The 27,927-nt window shown below is 43.0% G+C and overlaps 1 protein-coding gene across 1 annotated transcript in view; it reads right to left on the bottom strand.

Moving 5' to 3' along the window:
• The window catches only part of mgat4a (alpha-1,3-mannosyl-glycoprotein 4-beta-N-acetylglucosaminyltransferase A), a 293,796-nt gene that overhangs the window by 31,527 nt on the left and 234,342 nt on the right, over positions 1-27,927 (bottom strand). Inside the window, exons 9-11 of the mRNA XM_073044063.1 lie at positions 27,158-27,288; positions 11,529-11,636; positions 5,800-5,993 (exon numbers count right to left, since the gene is read on the bottom strand). Of these exons, the coding sequence (XP_072900164.1) occupies positions 5,800-5,993; positions 11,529-11,636; positions 27,158-27,288 (433 nt within the window). The remainder of the gene's footprint in view (positions 1-5,799; positions 5,994-11,528; positions 11,637-27,157; positions 27,289-27,927) is intronic.

The following is a 27,927-nucleotide window of genomic DNA, read 5'->3' as shown; positions in this document are numbered from 1 at the left end:
AAGGGTTGGCACAACATTGTGTGCCGAAGGGCCTGTACTGTGTTGTACTATTCTATGTTCTAACATGGCTGATCCATTTCCCTCTCAGCCTCCAATCATCTGCCTTCTCCCCATATCCTTTCATGTACTGAACAATCACGAATCTATCAACCTCTGCCTCATATATACCCAACGACTCCACAGCGTAAATTCCATAGATACACCGCTCTCTTGCTAAAAAAATTCCTCCTCACCTCCGTTCTAAATGGACGTCCCTCTATTCGGAGGTCCTCGACTTCCCCAGCGTAGAAAACATTCTCTCCACATCCACTCTATTGAGGCCTTTCAACATTCCATAGTCTCAATGAGTTTCCCCCTCATTCTTCTGAGTTCCATTGAGAACAGACACAGAGCCATCGATTGGTCTCATGATGTAACCCTTTCATGCCCGGAACCATTCCTGTGAACCTCCTCCAAGTCCTCTCCAATGTCAGCAAATCCTCCAAGTGAATCCTTACAGGTGCCTTATAAGACCTCAACGTTACATCCTTGCTTTTCTATTCTACTCCTCTCAAAATGAGTTTCGAGAGGAGCTCCAGAGAATGAGCTGGAAATGGCTCATGGACGACCAATAAAGGGTCACCTTCCCAATTCCTATCAGTTTAGTATTTCAACTCTTTCCCCCTATCAGATGTGCTTTAAAAAGTACTCTTGGTAAAATTACAAATCCAATATAGCAAGCATTCTTTCTAACACTTGCAAATAACAGAAAATCTTAATTATATTTTATTCTTGAGTAACACAATCAAAATGAACTCAGTAGGTCAGGTAGCATCTACAGAGAACAATAATGAGTCAACATTTTGGGCCAAGTCTCTTCAGCACGTTGGTCAGATTTGACATCTCAGAAAGAGAAGACTGAGCAGGTAACCTCACCGAGGCCTTTCAAAGTTCTAAGTTTAAAGAAGATTTATTATCAAAGTACATTTAGGTCATATATAACTGGGAGATTCATTTTCTTGCAGGCATACTCAATAATGCAATAACCATAATAGGATCAATGAAAGACTGCTCCCAGCAGGGCAGAAACCAGTGTGCAAAAGATAACAAAATGGGCAAAAACAAAAAAAAACCCAGGAAATAATAAATAAATAAGCAATAACTATCAAAAACATGAGACAAAGAGTCCTTGAAAGTGAGTTCATACTTGGAGGGAATAGCTTTGTTACGGGGTAAATGAAGTTGGTTCAAGATCCTGATGGTTGAGAGGTAATAATTGTTCCTGAAACAGGTGGTATGAGTCCTGAGGCTTCTATATCTTCTTCTTCTTCATGGAAGCAGTGAGAAGAGAGCATGACCTGCCCCGATGATGGATCTTGCTTTTCTGCGACAATGCTCTGTGTAGATGTGCTCGAAGGTAGGGAGGGTTCTCCTCATGATGGACTGGGCTGTACCCACTACTGTTTGTAGGCTTTTTAGTTCCATACCAGGCTGTGATGCGGCCAGTCAATATAATCTCCACCATTCATCTATAGAAGTTTGCCAAAGTTCCGCCGAATCTTCACAAACATCTAAGGAAGTAGAGATGCTGCCGTGCTTTATTCATAACTGCACTTGCGTGCTGGGCCTAGAACAGGTCCTCTGAAATGATAACACTGAGGAATTTAAAGTTGCTGACCCTCTCCACCTCTGATCCCCTGTTAAGAACTGATTCATGGATATCTGGTTTCCTTCTCCTGAAGTCAATAATCAGCTCCCTGGCCTTGCTAAATTCTAAAGGGATTGGACAGGCTAGATGCAGTAAGTTTGTTTCCGATGTTGGGGAAGTCCAGAACGAGGGGTCACAGTTTAAGGATAAAGGGGAAGCCTTTTAGGACCAAGATGAGGAAAAACTTCTTCACACAGAGAGTGGTGAATCTGTGGAATTCTCTGCCACAGGAAACAGTTGAGGCCGGTTCATTGGCTATATTTAAGAGGAAGTTAGATATGGCCCTTGTGGCTAAAGGGATCAGTGGGTATGGAGAGAAAGCAGGTACAGGGTTCTGAGTTGGATGATCAGCCATGATCATACTGAATGGTGGTGCAGGCTCGAAGGGCTGAATGGCCTACTCCTGCACCTATTTTCTATGTTTCTATGTTTCTAACACTAAGAGGTCATTCCATTTGTGGGATGGGGTCAAGAGTCCAAAGAAAAGATGAGGCTCATGGGTATGATTTGGATCCCATCAAATCCAATTCAACCTAGGGAAAGGTTTAATGGAAACCCAAGGGGCAACATTTTTCAGACAAAGAGTAGTGTGTATATAAAAAAAAATGCTGCCAGTGGTTGAGGCAAGTACAATAACAACATTTAAAAGATATTTGGACAGGTACATGGATAGGAAAGTTTTGGAGGGAGATGGGTCAAATGCTGGTGAGTGGGACTAACTTCGATGGGCAACTTGATCAGAATAGATGAAATAGGCCAAAGGGCCTGTTCTGTGATGTGTGAGTCTCTAACACTTGATGTCTTTGTTTAGTAATTGGCTAGAACATGTGTGGATATACTTAAGAGAAAACTGCATAATAGAAATGTTTGTAAGTAAAACTGATGCAAGGTGTGAGAAGATTTGTAAGAAGCATAAACATTATCAGACCACATGGCTCATTCTGCACTGTAAGCTTCCATCTATGCATTGGAAACCAAACAAATTTTAATACAAATAAAAACCCCTGCAGATGCTACAAATCTGAATTATTTTTTTTAAAAAAAGAGAAAAGCCTGGGGATACTTAACAAGTCACAGAGTATCTGTGGAGAGGGAATGTAGTTAACATTTCAGATTAATGACTTCCATCCCCACATATATTGTAGACCTGCAGTATCTCCACAATTTTCTAATATTGTCGTTAGTTAATGTGGGCCTGGGAGCCTGCAGTTATACAAATGAACACACACACAGAATGCTGGAGGAACTCAGCAGGCCAGGCAGGATCTATAGAAAAGGATATAGTAAGGAAGGAGCACGATACTAGGTGAAACTGGGAGGGGGGAATGTGCGAAAAAAAGAGCTGGAAAGTTGATTGGTGAAAGAGATACAGGGTTGGAGAGGACAGAGGGCCTTGGAAGAAAGGAAAGGGGGAGGAGCACCCAGAGGGAAGGAGATGATAGGCAGGTAAGGAGATAAGGTGAGAGGGAAATGGGATTGGAATGGTGAAGGGGGGGCGGGGGGTGTATTATTGGAAGTTTGAGAAATCGATGTTAATGCCATTAGGTCCATTTCTCATTCTGAAATGTCAGTCCTCCTCTATTGTTGTGATGAGGCCACACTTGGGTTGAAGGAGCAGTATCTTATATTCCGTCTGGGTAGCTTCCAACCTGATGGCATGAATGTCTATTTCTCGAACTTCCTATAGTGCCCCCTCCCTTCACCATTCCCCATTCTCACTTCCCACTCACCTTATCTCCTTACCCGCCCATCACCTCCCACTGGTGCTCCTCGCCCTTTTCTTTCTTCCATGGCCTTCTGTCCTCTCCTTCTCCAGCCCAGTATCTTTTTCTCTAATCAATTTCCCAGCTCTTTACTTCACCGCTTCCCCCCCGCTCCCAGTTTCACCTATCAGCTTGTGGTTCCTCCACCTCCTCATTTTTTTTCTCCAGTGCCGGTGAAGTGTCTCTGCCTGAAACATCGACTGTACTCTTTCCCGTAGATACAGCCTGGACTGCCGAGTTCCTCCAGCATTTTGTGTGTGTTGCTTGGACTTCCAGCATCTGCAGATTCTCTCTTGTTTGTGACTGAGTTGCATAAAGGAAGTGCTTTAACTTTTTGGAACTAAGTACTTGGATATTTTTGTTTTCAGTTCTTCAGTTAGAAAGAAGAGACTAAGAGTGCCACGTCATCTACAGAAAATGCGTAGCCATTAAGGGCTCAGAAGGGCCGTGTCAGTGGCTCTCTCTCTCTTGGAGCGAGATGATCGACCTTTCGCTTGACAGCTAACAAGGTGCGCAGAACCGCAAGTTTGAGACAGCAAGGAAGAGGAGCAGTAACCATGTTAAAATGTGTTTTCAGGCAAAGAACCATTCTTATACTGTGAGACCTAGTTGTGAATGGAGCAGAGGCAGGGATTAGCGTAGTGGCCATTTGAAGAAGGGCAGTCTCACATGGGTTGAAGAGCTCTGTTGAAGTCTAAGTGTTGACTTGGATGGATGACAGGCTGCAGTGAGGAGGGCAACCATCAAAAAGAGCAAAAGGCAAGCTAGCATTCTTCCTTTTCCTCCCTCCACTGGCTCTCAGTAAAGGCCAGTTATGGCTGTCAGCGTGCCGCTATGCTCCTCCTGTGAGACGGGTGAGATCAGGGAGTGTCCAGCACGGCTCTTCTCAGACTGCAAAGGCGGGTTGGAGTGGCAGTTGAATTCGCTGAAGAGAACAGAATGGCAGAGTATGTTGACGGCAAGATTTTCAGGTAGATGGTCACACCAAAGGCTTAGTCAGATAGCCGGGTAACCACCAGGAGCAGCAAACAGGTGGTCTCAGAGCTGTCCATGGCTGTCCCTCTCTCAAACAAGTAAACCATTCTGGATACTGTGGGAATGTATTGACCTCTTGGGAAAAGCACACCAGAAGCCAGATCAGTAGCACCATGACAGACTCTGTTGTACAAAGGGATAGGTCACAACAGGATAGGTCAAAGATTCAGTGAGCAACAGTGATAGGGAAATCTCTAATCAGGGGCACAGACAGGTATTTCAGTGACCATAGGCAAGACTCCAGGATGGTGTGTTGCCTCCCTCGTGCCTCTCTCTGAGGGGACACAGGACTTTCTGAAAGAGGATACGGAGGAGACAGAGGTCGTGGTCCACACTGGTACTCAAGACACAGGGAGGAAGAGAGATGGGGTCCTGCAAAGATAATATAGGGAGATAGGCAGAATATTTTCAAATCGAACCACAGGGGTCAGGTTTAATCCCAGTGCCATGGACTAGTGAGGCGAGAAATAAGAAGCAAGTAAAGTTAAATGCATGGCTAAGTATTTCATACAGATGGGAGGGCTTCAGGTTCACAGATGATTGGGCTTTTTTTTAAGAGTATATGGGGTCTGCACAAGGAGGATAGCTTGCACCTAAACTAGTGTGAAAGATTAATTCCTCTGGACTTTCACCTCTGGTGTGGGAGTCAGCTCACCTGGCCTTCTGTACCGGTAAAGATCCAGGTAAATACATGACCCACCCAGCCAATACACTTTTTGTCCCTCTTCCCTCCGGGAGAAGGTTCAGGAGCTTGAAGATTTGTATGGCCAGATTTGGGAACAGCTTCTTTCCAACTGCGATAAGCCTGCTGAACGGATCCTGACCCGGATCTGGGCCGTACCTTCCAAATATCTGGACCTGACTTGCACTACCGTACTTTCCCTTTTCTATTTTCTAATTATGATTTATAATTTAAATTTTTATTATATTTACATTGATTTGTACTCCAGTGAGCACAAAGCGCAGAATCAAATATCTCTGTGATGATTGTACGCTCTAGTATCAATTGTTTGGTGACAATGAAGTAAAGTAAATAGGCATCATGGACAGTAAGTAGAGGCAATGGACAGAGTCTAGCACAACCCAGCCTAGCAATTTATACTGCTAACTGCTCGCCACCTCTTCATCTAAAAGTATTGTTCAAGAGGACGTTTTTACATTAAGATATTTACATATGGGAAAGTCATTGTAAGTATTAACTACCCTTGCCCTCTATTTAGTGGAGGAAAAAAATCACCATTAAGACTGTTGTAAGAAAGCTCCGTAAAACTTAACTACTATATTCAATGGTTTACCTATGCAGAGGTGACTTACCTATCTATATTCAATGGTTTGTCAAATTTGAAGAGAATATAGTCTCCAGCGAGAGGTGTAATGCCCCAGAAGAAGTCCTCTCCCAGGTAAACTTTATCCAATGTATGTCCTTGGTAAACTTTCAGTGAGGTTGATACCTCTGCTGATGGGTTGACGTGCATTTTGTGAAGTAAAGGCTTCATAAAATCTTTATCCTTAGGACAGAAAAAGTAAACACCAGGCACACATATTATTGAATGAAAAATATCAACAATTATGCAACATATAAAATGCTGAATACATTAAGAAACTTAAGGTGCTAAAAATTGAAATATTCATGAATGTTTGCAAATCCATTCTATTTTACCACTTCCAATCTCTTCATGAGTTACAAAGAAAAGATTCTGTTCTGACCAATCAGTAAATTTCTACAATTAGGGAAATGCTGAATACCAAAGTAAGAATACAAAGTTCAAAGGGTTTATTATTAACCAAATCATAATCTATTGATTTTTGGAATTTGTTGTGTGTGTGTTTGTTTGGCCTTTTCAGGTTCTGGGTTTTGCTGTCACGGTCATCCTGCTGCTGGTAAATGCACTGAAGAATAAATAGTGGCTTGGTTTGGAAAGTCCGGTGAGCACTTCAAAATTTCAGAATAAGTTATTTACCTTGAGGCCAAGGCTTTTAGCCTTAATTCAACAAACTATTCCTTCCAATTTCCTGGGTCCCCTGTGATTGATATATTTCTCTGAGTACCACCAGATGTTTTACAACTTGAGAAAAGACTGCTTTTTCCATAGTAGTTTGATCTTGGCATTGGCACAGCCGAGGAGCAAGTTCCCATAAAAGCTACCAAGTGGGGAATGGGTTACAGTAGGGCTTTCACTGTAACCTAATCTTGACAACAGCCCGCTCAACTTAGTTTGACTCTGGGATCTTTCTGGTTAAATGCTCAGCCTCACCCAATGTACGATCCACTGGGACTTTCACAGATAGCCTGAATAATACGGTATAATAGTGCAATCTTGCAACTCCGACACTGTGAAAGAAGACGGCATTGTGGACTATGAACTACAAAACATAATATGCTATGGATATACTGCTGGTAAATAGGATTTGTATAGGTAGGTGCTTGAAGGTCTGTCTGAACACGGTGCGACGAAGAGCCTGTTTCTGTGCTACACAGCTCTGTGACATACAGATAAAGAGCTGGAAATGAGATGAGACTGATTCAGTAACTGTATGGAGCTCAAACCCACACTGTCAATTTGATTTCTATTGACTTTCAAAATTCTGGATTATGACAGACAAACAAAAAGAGGCTTCGGGGATGCAAGTCAGAGACACAAAAGATTCTGAAAATGCTGGAATGTTGGCTGTTTATTTCCCAGCACTGATGCTTCTCTGACCTGCTGAGTTCCGCTAGTATTGTGTTGTGTGCCACTCAGGGATGAAGGTAATCAGTATCCTCTGTACGTAGAGCAAATAGGACTCTTCATGGGTATAAAAATGCCAAGCTGCACCTTTCTAGTAAAACTGGTAAAAACTATATTAAAAGGATACGTTCTTGCAGCATAAAGGACGGCCTCTTCCCTTTGCATTGTATATTGCCCATTTCAAAACTTTGACCACACCCGCTGAGAAAGGGCTTCAATGAAAAGATGCTGATTGGTTAAAGGTTCTGACTTTAAAATAGAAATCGCGTACTCTCACAGAATGGATTACTAAAAATACTAAACTTAAAGCTCTCCAGCAATGAGTAGAAGCTCACCCCAACCAGATAATTTATAAAGATGAGCCTTAATTGTGACATATACAACGAAATGTCCATTGCACGTGGCCCAGCAGTGTCAACAGAGCTTTACCAAGAGGGATTTCTTGTAGGTCAGCAGCGGATATTTAAAAAGGGAGCTTCAAGAGCGTTTGTCAATTGTACGTGGCCTATCAGCATTGTCAACCTCAGTAGTTGGGAAGATGTTGGAGTCAATCGTTAAGGAAGAGGTGATGGAGTACTCGGTGACACAGGACAAGATAGTACAAAGCCAGCATGGTTTTCTTCAGGGAAAATCCTGCCTGACGAACCTGCTGGAATTTTTTGAAGAGATTACAAGTAGGATAGATAAAGGGGATACAGTAGATGCTGTATATTTGGACTTCCAGAAGGCTTTTGACAAGGTGCCACACATGAGGCTGCTTACCAAGTTAAGAGCCCATTGTATTACAAGAAAGTTACTAACAAGGTTGGAGTATTGGCCAATTGGTAGGAGGCAGCGAGAGGGAATAAAAGGATCCTTTTCTGGTTGGCTGCCTGTGACCACAGGGGTCAGTGTTGGGAACACTGCTGTATATAAATGATTTAGATAATGGAATAGAGGTCTTTTTTGCCAAATTTTCAGATGATATGAAGATTGGTGGAGGGGCAGGTAGTGTTGAGGAAACAGGTAGGATGCAGAGGGACTTAGACAGATTAGAAGAATGGGCAAGGAAGTGGCAAATGAAATACAATGTTGGAAAATGCACAGTAATGCACTTTGGTAGTAAAAATAAACTTGTGGACTATTTTCTAAACGGGGAGAAAATCCAAAAATCTGAGATGCAAAGGGACTTGGAAATCATTGTGCAGAACACCCTGATGGTAAACTTGCAGGTTGAGTTGTTGGTGAAGTAGGCAAATGCCATGTTAGTATTCATTTCAAGAGGTCTAGAATACATGAGCGGGGATGTGATGCTGAGGCTTTATAAGGCACTGATGAGGCCTCGTCTTGAGTATTGTGATCAGTTTTGGGCTCCTGATCTAAGAGAAGATGTGTTGGCATTGGGAGGATCCTGAGAAGATTCACAAAGATGATTCCAGGAATGAAAGGGTTATCATACGAGGAATGTTTAATGGCTCTGGGTCTGTATTCGCTGGAATTCAGAAGGATGAGGGGGGCTCTCATTGGAACCTTTCGAATGTTGAAAGGTCCAGACAGAGTAGATGTGGAACAGATGTTTCCCATGGTGGGAGAGTCTAGGACAAGAGGGCATAGCCTCAGGATAGAGGGTTCCCTTTCAAAACGGAAATGCAGAGAAATTTCTTTAGCCAAAGGGTGACGAATTTGTGGAATTTTTTGCTAGATTCAGTGGTGGAGGCCTGGTCGTTAAGGCAGAGATTGATAGGGTCTTGATTGGACATGGCATCAAAGGTTACGGGGAGAAGGCCGGGAACTGGGGTTGATGAGGAGAAAGGATCTGCCATGATTGAATGGCAGAGCTGTCTCGATGGGCCAGATGGCCTAATTCTGCTCCAATGTCTTACAGTCTTATAGAAAGATACAGTGAAATGCGTTGTTTGCATCCAATCAAATCGGTGAATACTGTGCTGTGGGGGGGGGGTAGCCTACAAGTGTTGCCAAGGTCTTGTGCCAACTTAGCATGCCCTCAAGTTACTAATTGGACTTCTTTGGGAGGTGGGAGGAAACTGGAGCACCCAAAGGAAACGCACATGGCCATGTGAAGGATATACAAACTCCTTACAGGCAGCAAGGGGAATCAAATGCCGATTGGTGATTGTTGGCGCTGTAGAGCGATTGCACTAACTGCTCTGCCATTGTGCCACCCACGGTTTCAGATTCCAGAGGGACATTAACATGAGCAGCCGTCAACTGTGCGAAAAGTGACAACTTCAAAGGTGGCTTTTCAGAACTTTTTTTGAGGGGGTGGGGCGGGTGGGTTCCACAAGAATCCAACCTGGGAACTTCACTTCATTATTGAATAAAAATCAGCGGTAAAAATGAAATTGTCAAAATATTTTGAGCAAAGAGGAATAGATGTGAAATCTGTATGGCAATGTTACAAGTATTTTCTTCCTTTTCAATAACTTCTGTTCATGATTTAATTGGATTTAAACTAAATTTGCATACCAGAATTTACAGTTTATTTAAAAATGGATCCCATTTAAATAAGGTCAGACTAAATGTCACGTGTACTTTATACAAATCTGGCAGTACATGTCAAGTATAACAAACAACACTGCTTAAATTGCACTGGACAGACTACAGTAAGTGCACGGGCCCCACTTTCATTGACTGCTTGGTACAATCCAGTACATATTATATCCGACACTTGCTGTACTTTCAAACAACTCACTGTTCAAAACAATTTGGAAATGTTTTTTGACTGATCAGCACATTTCGATTGGACCCATTCCCCTGTGGCATGATTAATGTTCTGAAATTTATTCTACAGGATGAACGGGGGCTGGGAGAGCGGGAGGGAGGGATGGGGGTGGAGAGTGGGAGGGATGGGGGGGTGGAGAGTGGGGGGGGATGTGGGGTGGAGAGTGGGGGGTGGAGGGGGGGCTGGAGAGGGGGAGAGCAAGGGGGAGAGTGAGAGTGAGGGGAAGAGCGAGCGAGAGAGAGAGAGAGAGAGAGAGACATTCATTATATTCCTTTTTCATTTTTATCTCTTTTGCTGCTATGTTTCACAGGACAATATAGCTTAGCTTTATTTATAGCCACAGTGAAACAAAAGAGTGCACAGATAGGCAGCTGGCACAGCTTCAGAAACCCATTTCAATCCCAGCCTCTGGTACCCTCCACAGAGAGGGCATGTTTTCCTCATGACCACACTGGACTTCCCCCACATTCTCTCCTCCCTCGTTCCAAGGATGCGAGATGATGAAAGGTCTTGAGCCCAATTGTCAACTGTTCATTTCCCTCCATAGATGCTGCCCGACCTGCTCAATTCCTCCAGCACTCTCGTGTGCTGTTCCGGGTTTCCAGCAGCTGCAACCCCTCGGGGCTCCAAGCAGCCAGGTTAATTCGCCGTTATAAATTGATGCCCATGTGCTGGGAGGAAGTGATGGGAACGTGGAGCGAATTGGTTCAAAGGAAATTCAGTGGGGAGCAGGGCTACTCCATGAACAGGCATCCTCCAAGAGGACCACAACCTCGTCATTGGGTTTGGAGGCTTGTGTGCCTCAATGATCTGGAGAGCTATGTTGGGTGGAGTCAGGGCCTTTTGCTTTGATGCTTGATAGGGCCACTCATGTCAAACAGGTCAAAGGGTAGTGGCCAGACGAAGACTGGCCCACACATCCTCCTGGTTCAGGGGTTCAGCTCAGGGCTAACAACCCTGAGTGGTAAAACAAATTTGTTACGGAAGCAACAATGAAGAATCCTACATCTGAGTGCGCCAGTATTCCTGAGTCTCCACCCGGGATTTTCATGACTGACTGTAGTGAAAATTGAGGGGAAGCTACTTGCGTGATGAAGGAAGCCCTGAACACCGCCAAGACCAAAACCAAAATTGGCTTTGTTGGTCAAGGACAGAGATGGAGGAACTGCATGGCTGCCTAAAATGCCAGTGGCATAACGGGAAGCAAGAGTAAGATGAGCAGGCAAACACTCCATTGGCCAAAAACAACCTCCTTGCATGCTGTAAGAAAAGGTGGAAGTATCTTGCTTGCAGGGCTCACAGTAGCTGCGGTTTGCTTTCATCTCTGAAGTTTCTTAATGCATTAGAATTGATCCAGGATTTTGAACACTGTGAGGAAGCCTCTATAGACACAACACAGTTTGAGTGGATCAAGACTAAGGCAATTAAGTATTCTGCTTTTCTCTCCATACTGGTACTAGCATATAAACTGCAGGAGGATATTACATTTGAACTGCTAAGGATAATCTTGATTAAAATACACAATTAACACCTATCACATTCTCTATTTACTAGTTTCTAAGAAGTGAAAAGCAGTTAAAAACGGTACTCACAGTCAACTTCTGAATCTTGCCCGCCAGTGACGAATGCAATCCAACGTGCTGGAAAAGAGATGGTCTGAATCGAATCCTGATGTTAGACTTCTGCCGTTCACAGTGTTTCTAAAAACACAAAATAAATGGTTATTAGAATCTGAACTAATGCTCCAAGCAGTGTTAAGTAGTTGAGATTAAAAACAGGCAAAAATAAATATCACTGGAGAACTGTATTGCTCCCTTTCCTATTACACAGTTTCAATTTTTAATTGTATTTGGCTAAAACAATTTGACCATTTCATTTGAAACTCGTGCATAAAAATGAATAAAGTATGACTTAACGTCATCGCCTGCAGTAAAAGGCATTAGTACCACAAGGGAATTTATTAGAGAAGAAAGATATGTAATTAGTGGGCAGAGAAAATATGGATTAAACTTGGTTGGAAGAAACAAAACAAGGCCTGAATTAAGAGTTGTACTTCTCATTGATTGCAAGTAAGCAACATCATCTCATTGGGATCAGTTCTGAGATCAGAGATGCCTTATGTATATAAACTTGCCTTTATATAGCACCTTTCAAAATGTCCAAAGGCACTTTAATGTACTTTCTAAAGTGTTTCTACTGCTATAATGTAGGAAAAAATGACATTTAATTTGCACCCAGCAAGGTTTTATCAACAGCAACATGATAATCATCACATATTCCGGTTATTTAAACAAAATACTGATCAAGTGAGAAGTACTGGCCAAGCATCTGGGAACACTTCCCTGACTTTCAAACTAAAAAAGTGCCAAGATATCTTTCATTATTCACCCAGAACAGGGTTTAGCTTCTTTTTCGGGAATTACTGACAGCACAACACTACTAGGGCATTACCCTGGATTGCCAGCTTGGATATATATGTTTACACCTCATGAGTAAAAAAGGCTAAGTCCATCATCAAGGACCCCTATGACCCAGGATAGGGGTCATTGCTACTATCAAAGAGAAGGTACAGGAACTTGAAGACACACAATCAAGGTCTCAGGAACAGTTTCTTCACCTCTACCACCGGATTTCTGAATGGACAGTAAATCCATGAACACTATCTCATTATTTTTTCTCGTCTCTTTTAGCACAAGTTATTTAATTCTTAATAAATATTTATTGTAATTTATATTTTATAACTATATATTGCATTGTACTGCTGCCCCAAAATAACAAATTTCATGACATATGCCAGTGATATTGAACCTGATTCTGATTAGGACTTGAATATTGAAATGAGACACAAGAGATTCTGGAAATCATAAGCAACATGCTCCAAAATTATGGAGGGACTCAGGAAGGTCACAGCCCGAATAGTCAACTGTTAATTCCCCTCCGTAGATGCTGCATGGCCTGTAATACTTAAATTGTTCTTAATAAATGAACCTGCAAGAATTGTTTCAGAGAGCTGGCATTATGTCCTTGACTAAATGTAAAGACAGTTGAGTAGATAAGTTATTTGGAGTTTGGAGTCCTGGACTGCTCCTCAGATGGCCATATTACTATAAGACATTGGGAGCAGAATTACACCGTTCAGCCTATAAAGTCTACTCTACAATTTGCTCATGGCTGATTTATTATCACTCTCAAACCCATTCTCTTCTTCATTATATTTTATTAAACAGTAAAATGTCTGCAGTGGACTGGAAGTACAGAAATACAAGAGATTTTTCAGATGTTGGAACTCCAAAGCAAAATACACACAAAATGCTGGAAGAACTCAGCAGGTCAGGCAGCATCTATGCAGGGGAATAAACAGTCAGAGTTTCATTGCGAGTCCTGATGATGGGTCTTGGCCCAAAGCATCAACTGTTCATTTACCTCCATAGATGGTACATTTGACTTGCTGAGTTCCACCAGCAATTTGTGTGTTTTGAACTTTGAACTTACTGAAATAGTCTAGACTTGCTATCGGTAGCAAGGATTAAGAGAGACACCTTACAGAGCTGGGTTAACCCTGTTACACTCTAAAATTGAGTGTACTGGTAATATCGTAGATGCAAAGGCAAAATAATTTTGACAAGGGTGAAATAGGCAAACATAGGGAAGAAATGGAATTCAATGTCTTTGCAAGGGCTGAGAGCAAAGCGAACAGGGAAGGTTCTGGAAAACTATGCTGGAAAGTGAGGAGTATGAGAAACAGTGAGAACAAGTACAAAGTTCAGAGTTCAAAGAAAATTTATTATCTAAGTACATATATTGTATGCTTTAAGATTTATTTGCTTGCAGGGACAAAAGAAATATAATTTATGAAAATTTAAACATAAACAAACACTGACAACCAATGTGTAAAAGAAGGCAAGCTGCAAATAAAAATAGTACTGAGAAAATGATTTGTAGAGAATTCTTGACAGTGAGTCTAAAGGTCATAGAATTAGTTCAGAGTACCTTTCAAACATAGAGCTCAGCGGGCCAGTTATCAAAGTTCAAAAAGTTCAAGGCAAATTTATTATCGAAATACGTATATGCCAGCATGTACTACCTTGAGATTCATTTTCTTGTAGGCATTCACAGAACAAAGAAATACAAGAGAATCAATGAAAAACTACATAGAAATAAGGACTGACAAACCACCAAAATGCAAAAGACGACAAACTGAGCAAAATACGAAATAAATAAATAATCCTGAGAATGTGAATTGTAGAGTCCTTGAAAACTAATCTACAGGTTGTGGAATCAGTTCAGATTTGAGGTGAGTGAAGTTCCTTAGCGATTCAGGAACAGCTTCTTCCCTTCTGCCATCTGATTCCTGAATGGACTTTGAAGCTTTGGACACCACCTCACATTTTTTAATACACAGTATTTTTTTTGCATATTTTTTAATAATCTATTCAATATAGGTAATTGATTTACTTGTTTATTTATTATGTTTTATTTTATTTAAACATAGAACATAGAATAGAAAAAAATATTATTAATTTTTTTTCTCTCTCTCTTCTAGATTATGTTTTGCATTGAACTGCTGTTGCTAAGTTAACCAATTTCACGTCACATAACGGTGATAATAAACCTGATTCTGATTCTCCATGCTGGTTCAGGAGCCTGATGATTGTAGGGTTATAACTGCTCCTGATCCTGGTGGCTTGGGAGACTAGGCTTCTGCACCTCCTGCCTGATGGCAGTAGTAAGAGGAGGGCATGGGTTATTGGATTTGTTGGAACTTTTGCCCAAAAACTTAGTCAAAGATCAATGTTACTGAGATCTTCAGAGAGGTGAGAAAAAGGGATGGAAAGATACAGGGAGGGAACTCCAGAATCTGGACACAGCTACCATCAGAATGATAAAAAAAAACTATTAATAGAATGGAATCCAAAGACAGTAGTGATCTCAGTATTTTGTGAGAGAGAAAGGACACGGGAGAAGTGATACGGGAAGGGGGAATGGGAGAAAAGAGAATACAAAATACCCCTGGGAATACAAAAAAGAAACACAAGCCAAGGAAGAATTTATTCTAATAACCAAATAAAGAAATGTAACATAAAAGTGAAATGTGGACTTTTCCTCAGGTGAAACATGCCACATTAGCAAATCTTATATTGTAAGGTTAGAACTTGCAAACCTCCAATTTTCCATATCCCAATACCTGCAGACTATATTTTTAAGAAACCAATTTTACCTTAACCTGAGAATGTAAGCTAGCTAAATATCCAAATATACAATGGTAAACTTCATAACTAAATGGTTACTGATCAACCACCAATACATTAACTGAGCAAACATCATTTAGAGGCTTGATTTACACATGAAGACAACACTCCTTTCCAGTGCTGTGAATACTGCAAGTTTGCAGTAAATGTATCTTCCACAAAGACCTTGAGCAACCTACAGCACAATCAAAGGACAGTTCCTCCCCCAGGTTAAAGCAGGGTTCCACTCCTGTAACTGGAGCAGTTTGCAAGTTGGAAATGGAGCTGTGGACTGAGTTCCCACATGCTAGAAGGTGCCTCCATCTCCACAGCAACCAACAAGTCCATCCCAACAGTCTCCCAAACACTTGCTCCTATGTACGAGCTGTACCTAAGCCAGGTGGTCATAAACCGGGGAGGACCTGTAGAAAGAATATCTTGTTAATTACGTGTACACTAATGTCCACCAGATGAGGAAATATGCCTTCTTTATTCACTCTGGTCTCCAGGTGATTCCTCACTCAAGGAGATGAGCCTGAAGCACTTCACTTTAGGTTTGGCAAAACATACTGCCACGAGCACTAACATCCACTTCCTGTGAACAAAATAATTTTAAAAGGTGGCATAAATTAGGTACCTGTCAGAGTCCTGCTACTGGTGATGGATTTGATTATTTTGGATACAGTGACACAAAGAAAGAAATACACACACTTTTGCAAGAAGCACTGGGTACTCTCATATGCCAATAAAATAATTTTATGGCACTGGTATTAAAAGTCGCCATCATTCCTGCATACGTATACAGCTGGGCAGCTGGTGCAATAAATAAAACTTACATCAATTCTATTGTGCAGTCAAAAAGTCTGAAACTGGTTCCACATCATAAATTTTAATGCAGCATTAAATAACAAAACCCATACATGTATAATCAACTCTAATGACCCTTCGTGCTATTTTAAATGGGTCTTATATTAATCTCTGAGAGTAAATGCTGCCATGTTGTTCTCCACTGTCAAGGGCAAACCAACAGATTTCAGAGGAGGTTGGGGAGGTTAAGGAGGCGTATAACATGCTTGCCTTTGTTAATCGAGGCATGGAGTTCGAAAGGCAGGAAGTTATATTGCAGCTTTGTAAGACTCTAGTTAGGCTGCATCTAGAGCATTGCACAGAGTTCTGGTTTCCCCGATACAGGAAGAATGCTGAGGCTTTGGAGAGGGTGCAAAAAAGTTTTCCAGGTTACGTACACAACGCTGGAAGAACTCAGCAGGTCAGGCAGCATCTGTGAGAAAAGAGTAGCCAACGTTTCGGGCCGAGACCCTTCATCAGGAATGGGTTGGAAAAGTTTTCCAGGATGTTGCCTGGATTAGAAGGCATGTGCTATAATGAGAGATTAGACAAACTTGAGTTGTTTTCTCTGGAGTGGCAGAGGCTGAGGGGAGGTCTGATAGAGGTTTATAAAATTACAAGAGCATAGACAAAGCAGACAGCCAGTACCTTTTCTCCCCCAGGGTTGAAATGTCTAATACCAGAGGGCATGCATTTAAGGTGAGAGGGGGTAATATCAAAGGAGACGTGAGGGTCAAGTTTGCTCTTTTTTAAAAAAAGAGTGGTGGGTGCATGGAATGTACTTCACAGAGGCAGATACATTCGGGACTTTTGAGTGACATTGAGATAGGTACGTGAATGTCAGGAAAATTGAAGAATATGGACATTGTGAGGGCAGAAGAGATTAGTTTGGGTATCCATTTGATTATTAATTTAATTCGTTCAGCAGACCATCGTGGGCTGAAGGGCCTGTTCCTGTGCTATACTGTATTCTGTTCCACTCACCAGCTCTACAACCCACAGATCTGAAGAAGCAATCACAGGAAGGCATTGGTTTACAACGAATGCCCAGTTTTTAAACCACCAACTTGCATATGAATGCCTGCAAAGGACAACTTGAAGATTAATAAGGAAAGAGAAAATAAGCTGGAAATATAAAATAGTAGTAAGTTTCTATAGATATGCAAAAAACACCCCAATTAGCACAGATTGTATTGGTTCAAAAGAGAGCCAGGGGAATTACTAATGGAAAACTAAGATACGGCAGGTGAGTACTTTGCATTAGTCTTATCTCTAGAGAATACAAGGAATGGGCCAGAGTTGCTGTAAAAGTTGAATTGGAAGGGAGAGAGGAATTCAGGAGAATTACAAATAACCAGAGCAGCTGCTCTCAGCAAATGGCTGGAGCTGGTCTTTGTTTTTCATTTTTTATTACCGAGGTACATTGAAAAACTTGCCTTGAATACCATCCATAAGGATCAATCCATTACGCTGAGGTAAAACAAGAACAGTGCAAAATGAGGTGGTACAGTATAGACGATGTACAGTGCAGGGAGACAGTAAAAGGCAAAGCCACCAGGTAGACTGACGTCTAGAGTCCATCTTGTCATACAAGGAGACAGTTCAACAGTCGCTTAACAGTGGAATAGAAGCTGTCCCTGAGGCTGGTGGTTTGTGATTTCAGGGTTTTATACCTTCTTCCCCAATGGGTAGAGGAAGAGGAGGGAACATACGGGCTGTGTGGGTTCTTTGATTATGCTGGCTGCTTTACCAAGGCAGTAATAAGTGGTACACAGTCCATGGGGTGGGGTGGGGGGGGGGGAAGGTTGGTTCCTGTAACGTACTGAGCTGTGTCCACAACTCTCTGCAGTTTCTTATGGTCACTAGCAGGGCAGTTGCCACACCAGGGATCTGATTAGGCAAAAATTGGTCAGAGTCAAAGGGGCATGCTACACTTCTTCAGCGACCTGAAGTTGTAGAAGTGCTGGTGAGCGTCAGCTGGCCGTGGTATCAGTCTGGTTGGACTAGGATAGGTTCACATGGAACTTGATGCTCTCAACCTCGGCACTATTGATGTAAACGGAAGCATGTGCACTGCTCCGCTTTTTGAAGTCAGTGACCAGCTCTTTTGCTTTGCTGACATCAAGAGAAAGACTGTTGTCGTGACACCATGTCACTGGGCTGTCCACCTCCCTACTGCACTCCGACTCACTGTTAATTGAGATCCAGCCCACTGTAGTGCTGTCATCTGAAACTGAAGGGTGAGGTTAGAGCAGAATTAGCCCGTGCAGCCATGTCTGTACATGGAATAGAGTAGGAAGTCCAGGATGCAGCCTTGAAGGGCACAAGTGTTGAGGATAATTGTGGTGGAAGTGCTGTTGCCCATCCTTACTGATTCCACTCTGTTGGTCGGGAAGTTAAGTATCCAGTTGCAAAGACAGGTGTTGAGTCCCAAATTTAGGAGTTTAGAGATGGGTTTGCTTGGAATTATAGCATTGAAGGTGGAGCTACAGTCAACAAACACTAGTATAATATAGTGTTTAATTAGCGTCTAATATAGATGTCTTTACTGTTCGGTTACTCCAGAGATGAGTGTAGGCCAAGGTCATGGCATCTGACGTGGTCCTGTTTCTGTAGGTGAATTGCAGTGGGCCGAGGTTACCTGGAATGCTGGAGTTAATATGTGCCCTGAACAGCCTCTTAAAGCACTTCATGATGGTGGATGCTGGAGGAATCCACCACACACAAAATGCTGGAGGAACTCAGCAGGTCAGGCAGCATCTATGGAAAAGAGCACAGTCAACGTTTTGGGTCGAGACCCAGTACTGATGAATGGTCTTAGCACAAAGCGTCGACAGTACTTTTTTCCATAGCTGCTGCCTGACCTGCTGAGTTCCTCCAGAATTGTGTGTGTGTGTTGCTTGGATTTCCAGCATCTGCAGATTTTCTCTTGCTCGTGATGATGGATGTCATAATGGTAGTCATTAAGGCACAGCACCTTGTTTATACTTATTAGATACTGGGGATGGGCGAGTTCTGGGCTGGACATCCTGCTCACTTATGGAAGGTGAAACATCTCCCATAGCCTCTCCTTTCTCGGTGCAGTGATCGCCACAGGACACTGTTCGGCTTGCAATTCAGGAGGTCACTTGCATACACCCTCTTCTACACTGCTGTTCCCATAGCAATGCCTTCATGTGGAGTCCCTGCTCTTACTGAGTGTTCTATGTCACGGCGCAACAGAGCGCCTAGTGGCATAAATCGGCAGGCGGGCAGGCTGGGTTCATCAGCTTTGGTTCGCAGCCAGCCTAGGAGAAGGACAACTCTGATTCCAAACCCAGGCAGATAGGATTCGTTAGCCTTGCCAGGCAGCCTGTCTAGGAGAAGGAAAACTCCGATACTCAACCTACAGCCTTGTGATTGTCGCAGCTCACTGTGCCATTGTGGAATGTCTTCCTGCCTAAGGAGTGGAATCGGTTCATGTGCGCTGATCCTCACTATCACATGTAGCACAAGTGGGAAGAGAAGTCCCTACGGTGACTGAGATTTTTTCCTCCTCCTGATCTTCGCAAGCGAAGAACCAGCCACCAGCATCATCACTGGGATGATAATGTTCTTCTTAAAACAGGTGGGAACCTCAGACTGAAGGCACAGGGCCTAAGGACACAGGCAGGGGCACCATCTGGGCCAAATGATTTCCGTAGAAATCACTCTCAAGAAGACAGATGTTGCTTCTGCAATAGTGAATATGGGTTCAACTGCATTGGCTTCTAATGGGCAGGCTGGTAATATTCCATTCCCCTTCTTTTCAAAACGTTTATAGAAAGCATTAAGCTAATCAAGAAGGCATGTTGTTGGCAATGCTGTCTGACTTCTGTTTATAGCCTGTTATAGCTTGTAAATCCTGCCACAACTGATGGCTGGTCAGGGACTCTAGTTTGGACAGGGATAATCTCTTGGCATCCCCAGATGCTACATAGAGGATGTATTTTTATTGCTTGTGAAGGTCAGTGTCACTTGATTTGAATACAACAGTCCTAGACTTCAGTAGGGAATGGACCTCCCAGCTGATCCATGGTTTCTGGTTTGGGAACACCTGGACTGTCCTCTTTTGTACACAGTCCTCAACACACTTGCTGATAAAATCCATGAGGGTGGTGATATACTCATCTAGGCGGGTGCCAAGTCTTTGAACATGGGTCAGTCTACTGACTCAAAGCAGTCATGCAGAAGCTTATCTGCTTCCTCAGACTACCACTGAATCAGAATCAGAATTGGGTTTATTATCACCGGCATGTGACGTGAAACTTGTTAACTTAGCAGCAGCAGTTCAATGCAATACATAATTGCAGAGATAGAGAAAAAAACCCATAATAAATAAACAAGTAAATCAATTATGTATATTGAATAGATTATTAAAAATGTGCAGAAACAGAAATACTGCATATCAAAAGTGAGTTAGTGTCCAAAGCTTCAATGGCCATTTAGGAATCGGATGGCAGAGGGGAAGAAGCTGTTTCTGAATCGCTGAGTGTGTGCCTTCAGGCTTCTGTACCTCCTACTTGCTGGTAACAGTGAGAAAAGGGCATGCCCTGGGTGCTGGAGGTCTTTAATAATGGACGCTGCCTTTCTGAGACACTGCTCCCTGAAGATGCCCTGGGTACTTTGTAGGCTAGTGCCCAAGATGGAGCTGACTAGATTTACAACCTTCTGCAGCTTCTTTCGGTCCTGTGCAGTAGCCCCTCCATACCAGACAGTGATGCAGCTTGACAGAATGCTCTCCATGGTACAACTATAGAAGTTTTTGAGTGTATTTGTTGACATGCCAAATCTCTTCAAACTCCTAATAAAGTATGGCTATGGCTTTCTGCACTGGATCCTCCCATTTCAGCTTCAGTTTGTCTGCGAGGAGAAGGAGCACAGCCTGGTGATCTGAACTACTGAAGTGTAGATGGGGCAGCTCAGCAGGTGATTTTCATGGACTGTGGGCTAATAAGACTTCATCCTGAGTCTCAAACAAAGCTGGTGAAATGAGGCACCAGTAGAAATTTCCCGAAATTTCCCAGTGAGAAGCAGCCAGAGTCAAAAAGTATAAAGTGTAAGGTATAGCAGCCATGAATACAAATGGGAACTAGTCTTTGGTCTTGGATAAGGATGGCAGCATGAGTGAACACCACTGCAAATACAGCAATCCGTCAATACAGAGGTAGGCAGCTGTTTTGCGTGCATAGATTCCTAACAAGTGTGTTAGTAATTGTAACCATTGAAAATGTATTTCATCACCAGCTGTAACGTTGTGCTTAGTGAATATAAAACCTTAACATTTTGAGTTTGGAGGGATCCTTCCTCAAGATTCTCCCATCAGATCCCATCTGGATATCTGTTTGTAATACTGAATTAAGACCAGTTACATCTACATTCCTGGTCTCTGTGTGGCTCATTCAAAGTCACAATAATAATCAGCCAAAGCCAATGTAGCTTCAAAAGTTTTTGACCAGTCTATTGGAGTACTTTGAAGTAATATGTGCTGTAGGTAAAGTAAACCCGGTGGATACACTGCACTTTCCAGAACTACTTGCTACTACTTTTCCCGAAGGTATTGATAAGGTGATGACCACAAGATATAGGAGGCAGAGTTAGGCCATTTGGCCCATCAAGCCTATTCCACAATTGAATGTTATTGAATATAGTGTTACAGTTACAGAGAAAGTGCAGTGTAAGTTGACAGATGAGGTGCAAGGGTCATGATGAGGTACGCAGAGATCAAAAGTTCATCATTAACATACAAGAGTCTTGTAACAATAGGCGAAAGTGTCCTGGAGCCTGACAGTGCATGTTTTCAAGTTGATAATTGCTTCGAGCATTCATAGTGTGAATATAGTACTTCCTCATGACCACCATTAACTACCTTCAGGTGAGAAGGCGGCAGACTGGAGTTTAAAAATTACCTTCCTGCAAATTCCTTTTAATTAGAATAATAAATGTCCGGATACCATGATCTTAGACCGTTATGCATTTATATTTCACTGGGGGCAATACTGGACTGTACAGAGGGGTTTTAAAGTCATAATTATACTCCATAGATACAGGATCTTCAATCCAATGAGTTCATGCTAACCAAGAAGCACAAATCTCCACTGTTGTTGTGGCTGAGTGCCGTCGAGTCATTGTCGACTCACGGGCAGTGTAGTTGTCCACAGAGTTTTCGTGGCAAGATATGGAAGTAGATTTCTCCTGCACAGATACTGCTGCCACCCAGGTTAGGATCCGGCCGGATTCAAACTTAGGACCATCCGCCTTGAAGTCTAGTGCTGATGCCACTACACCACCGGCCAGCCCAATACCACTGTATTCTCCCCATCAGCTTCCTCCAGATTCAACCACTTAACCACCCTGACAGCAGGGGGAGTTTATAATGGTCAATTAATCTACCAACCCACACATCTGGAAGAAACCAGAGCACCCCGAGGAAACCTACATGATATCAGTGGGAATGCATAATCTCCACACAGATAACAACCGAGGTCAGAATTGAACCAGCATCACCGAGAGTGGTGATGCAGAAGCCACACTAGTTGTTACTGTGTCCTGCTCAATGACATCTTACACAGCTTTGAACACAAGTTTGACTTCCTGAGGAAGCTTAGTTCAATGCAGTAGAGACATAAATAAATGTGCCCCACAGTGATTAAAGCCAAATCATAGGGAGCCTTAACTCATACTCAGACTCTGCCGTTCATTCATACTCGTCTGCGAGCTAGTTCTACATAAGCTCTGAAAAGCTTCAACCTTTTATCCAATTCATTCATGGTCTCATCCCCTCCCTACCTCAGTAACACTTTTCTGCCCTACAACCTAGGTCAAGGTCAAAGTACATTTATTATCAAAGATGTATACTTTATTCAACCTTGAGATTCTCCTTCTTACAGGCAGCTACAAAACAAAGAAACCGAACAAAACCCATAAAAACAAAAGAAGACCAAACACCCAAAGCGCAAAGAGAAAAAAAGGGGGGGAAATGTGCAAACAATAAAAGCAAGCAAATAGTATTCAGAAATAAAGTGCACAAAAGTGAGTTCATACTGTGATAGTTACAGGCCACAGCTACAGTTCAGTGCAGTGCAGTGCAGGAAGGCAGATTACGATCTGAATGGTGTCAAGTTAGGAAAAGGGGAAGTACAACGAGATCTAGGTATCCTTGTTCATCAGTCACTGAAAGTAAGCATGCAGGTACAGCAGGCAGTGAAGAAAGCTAATGGCATGTTGGCCTTCATAACAAGGGGAGTTGAGTATAGGAGTAAAGAGGTCCTTCTGCAGTTGTACAGGGCCCTGGTGAGACCACACCTGGAGTATTGTGTTCAGTTTTGGTCTCCAAATTAATAGCAAGAAGAACATTCTTGCTATTGAGGGAGTGCAGCGTAGGTTCACGAGGTTAATTCCCGGGATGGCGGGATTATCATATGTTGAAAGATTGGAGCGACTGGGCTTGTATACACTGGAATTTAAAAGAATGAGAGGGGATCTGATTGAAACATATAAGATTATTAAGGGATTGGACACGCTAGAGGCAGGAAACATGTTCCCAATGTTGGGGGAGTCCAGAACCAGAGGCCACAGTTTGAGATTAGCGGTAGGCCATTTAGATCAGAGTTGAGGAAAAACGTTTTCATCCAGAGAGTTGTGGATCTATGGAATACTCTGCCTCAGAAGGCAGTGGAGGCCAATTCTCTGGATGCTTTCAAGAAAGAGTTAGACAGAGCTCTTAAAGATAGCGGAGTCAAGGGATATGGGGAGAGGGCAGGAACGGGGTACTGATTGTGGATGATCAGCCATGATCACAGTGAATAGTGGTGCTGGCTCGAAGGGCCGAATGGCCTACTCCTGCACCTATTATCTATTGTCTATTGAAATGAGTTTACCTTGTGGAGTAACAAGTTGAAGTTCAGCATGGAGATGAGTAAACCTTGCGGAGCAGTGATTGGATCCAGCCTGTATCTTGCCTCAGGCACCAACCAGTTACAATGCTGTACTTCATTTCTGGTCTACTCAGTAACCCCATTCAGCCCTACAATCCGGCTACAATATTGTACTTCAGTTCTGGCCTGGTTTGCATCCCTAATATTTTTGCCTCGCTACCAGTGACCATGTTCTTAGCTGCCTGAAAGAAAAGGCCATTTAAATGGTAAAATGTGGAGATTTACTTCCCAATCCTAGTTTACAACCTTGCTTTTAGTACACCCAGGTCAGTGAAAAGCAACAAGGGAATTTACTCTGTTATTATTAAGCAGCATTTGGCCCCCCTCAATCGCGCGGACCAGTGCTCTGGGCTCCCACTGATTGACAGATGACACTAAAGTGTCAGATGTAATCAACACACACAAAATGCTGGTGGAACACAGCAGGCCAGGCAGCATCTATAAGGAGAAGCACTGTCGACGTTTCGGGCCGAGACTTCTCCTTATAGATGCTGCCTGGCCTGCTGTGTTCCACCAGCATCTTGTGTGTGTTGTTTGAATTTCCAGCATCTGCAGATTTCCTCGTGTTTGTCAGATGTAATTTCAGGTTTTCTTTTAAATGCCCACTGCAGGAGGAAAATATCATTTTCTGACTCTGACTTGCTATCAGATAAACTGCAAAAATTAAACAAAAATGAACTCGGGTTAAAACATAGAAGATTACAGCACCGTACAGGCCCTTTAGCCCACGGTGTTGTGCCAACCTTTTAACCTATTCTCAGATCAATATAACCCTTTTCATTTTAAAAAAAATCTTCCATATGCCTATCCAAAAGTTTCCTAAATGTCCCTCATGTATCTGCCTCTACCACTACCCTTCGCACAGGATCCATCCGCCCACCACTCTCTGTGTAAAGATCTTACTTCTGACATTGCCCCTATATTTTTCTGCAATGACTTTGAAATTATACCCCTCAGATTAGCTAGTTCTGCCCTGGGGAAAAAATCTCCAGTCATCCACTCAATCCCACTTTCTCCAGACCAAGGGTGTAGCTATGGGCACTAGCATGGGCCCTAGCTATGCCTGCCTCTTCGTGGGTTATGTGGAACAGTCTATGCTCTAAATCTATACTAGTACTGCTCCCCAACTTTTCCTTCGAAATACTGACGACTACATTGGTGCTGCTTCCTGCACCCATGCTGAGCTCGTCAATTTCATTGACTTTGCCTCTTTCACTCAGCCCTCAAATTCACTTGGTCCATCTTGGACACTTCCCTCCCTTTTCTCGATCTCTCGGTCTCTATCTCTGGAGATAGACTGTCTACTGACATCTTCTATAAACCCACTGACTCCCATAACTACCTTGATTATACCTCTTCCCACCTTGCCAAATGCAAAAATTCTATTCCCTTTTCCCAGTTCCTCCGTCTCCACCACATCTGCTCCAAGGATGAGGCTTTCCATTCCAGGACATCCCAAATGTCCTCTTTCTTTAAGAATCGTGGTTTCCCTTCTGCCGTCATCAATGATGCCCTCACCCGCATCTCCTCCATTTCCCGCACTTCAGCCCTCACCCCATCCTCCCGTCACCACAACAGGGACCGTGTCCCCCTTGTCCTCACCTATCACCCCAGCAGCCTCCAGATCCAGCATATTATCCTCCGCAACTTCCACCAACATCAACAGGACCCCACCACTAAGGACATCTTTCCCTCTCTACCCCTCTCTGCTTTTCGCAGGGATCGTTCCCTCCACGACTACCTGGTCCACACGTCCCTCCCCACAGATCTCCCACCTGGCACTTATCCCTGCAAGCGTAAGTGCTACACCTGTCCCTACATCTCTTCTCTTATCACCATTCAGGGCCCCAAACAGTCCTTCCAGGTGAGGCAACACTTCATTTGTGAGTCTGTTGGGGTCATCTATTGCATCTGGTGCTCCCGGCACGGCCTCCTCTACATCGGCGAGATCCGACGCAGATTGGGGGACCGCTTCGTCGAGCACCTACGCTCCGTCTGCCACAACAGACAGGATCTCCCAGTTGCCACTCACTTCAACTCTCCTTCACATTCCCATTTGGATATGTCCATACATGGCCTCCTCTACTGCCACGATGAGGCCAAACTTTGGTTGGAGGAACAACATCTCATATACCGTCTGGGTAGTCTCCAGCCCCTTGCTATGAACACCAAATTCTCCAACTTCCGGTAATACCCTCCCTCTCCCTTCCCCCATCCCACCTTCACTCTGGCTCCTCTTCTAGCTGCCTATCACCTCTCATGATTCTGTCTTCTTCTACTACCCATAGTGCTTTCCCCTTAGATTCCTTCTTCACCTCTCCTGCCTATCCCCTCCCCCACCCCTTGATCTTTCCTCTGATTGGTTTTCCACCCTCCCCCCACCTTCTTTATAGGGCCCCTGACCCCTCCTTCTTTAGTCCTGACGAAGGGTCTCGACCCGAAACGTTGACTGCTTCTTTCAACGGATGTTGCCCGACCTGCTGAGTTCATCCAGCTTTTTCGTACGTCTCGATTTGACCACAGCATCTGCAGTACACTTTGTGTTTGTTATCCACTCAATCTATACCTCTCATTATCTTGTACACCACTATCAAGTCACCTCTCAACCTCCTTCACCTCAAAGAAAAAAGTCCTCGCTCACTCAACGTATCCTCACACTCTGTAATCCAAGCAGCATCGTGGTAAATCTCCTCTGCACCCTCTCTAAAGCTTCTATTTCTTTACTATAATGATGAGATCTGAACTGAACACAATACTCGAAGTCTGATATAACCAGGTTTTTTATAGAGCTGCTGTTGTGTGTGTCTGGTGGTGCCTGGGTTAAAGTTCATTAGTCTCCGTTCTGATCAAAGCTGTTAATTACGTTCCAAATCAAAGTTATATTATTGCTTTAATATAAGTTCATATAAGTCGATGGTTCGGGCCAAGACCCTTCATCAGGGTACGATATGGTCCTGATGAAAGGTCTCTGCCCAAAACATCAACTGTTTATTTCCCTCCACAGATGCTCCCAGACCTGCTGAGTTCCCCCAGCATTTTGTACGTGTTGCTCTGCATTTCCAGCATCTGCAGAATCTCTTGTGTTTCTGTAGTTCCAGTCCACTGCAGGGATTTTGGGGCTTAATAATATATAATGAAGAGATTCCCACACAGCAAAACAGAACTTATTGTAAAATCAAGCTGCACACTTACTGCATCTCTTTCAGGATTGCAGACCTTCACCCACAAGATGTGGTCTAAAAGCCAGTCGATGGGTTTTTCCTTGTGGAACATCAGTATGAACTCCACAATAAGGTTCAAATCAGGAGCCTGAAACATTTTACCTGGAGCGACAAATAATAAAATATTAACAACTGCAATTATTGACAATCTATAATTATTGACATACAGTAGGTTGTGCACAATGTTCATAGCTTAAAATGCCTAAAACTAAATGGCTCCTTTGACAGTATCACAGCAGCAAAGTTTTTAATGCTTTACATAAAAGGCCAAAATACATGTTGCTCAAATGGCCAATTGATTTAGCGTTGGCTGATGTACTAAGATATATTGAAAAGCTTATCTGGCATACAGATCAATTCATCACGAGAGTGCACTGAAGTAGAACAAGGTGAGAGAAGAAGAGAATACAGAATAAAGAGCTACAGTTACAGAGAAAGTGCAGTGCAGGCTAGCAATAAAGTGAAACGCCATCATGAGGTAAGTTATGAGGTCAAGAGTTCATCGTCTCAGACGAGGGAACTTTTCAGTAGTTGAACTGCTCATTGCCATTATGTCCACATGAAATTCCCGCAATTGGCAATGTTAGGAACTAAACAGGGGACAACAAATACATAAATGCAAGAATGCTATTATTGAAAATATTTAACTATTTCAGAAATTATTCACAGCAAGAGCATCAGATTCATGACCTCGGAGTCCTTCTGACTTCTGATCCCACTACCACCATTCTTTCCTACTCA

This window comes from Hemitrygon akajei, chromosome 4, assembly GCF_048418815.1.
Source record: "Hemitrygon akajei chromosome 4, sHemAka1.3, whole genome shotgun sequence".
Lineage (NCBI taxonomy): Eukaryota > Metazoa > Chordata > Chondrichthyes > Myliobatiformes > Dasyatidae > Hemitrygon > Hemitrygon akajei.
Note: the sequence above shows the minus strand (reverse complement) of the source record. Positions and strands in the feature narration are given on the sequence as shown.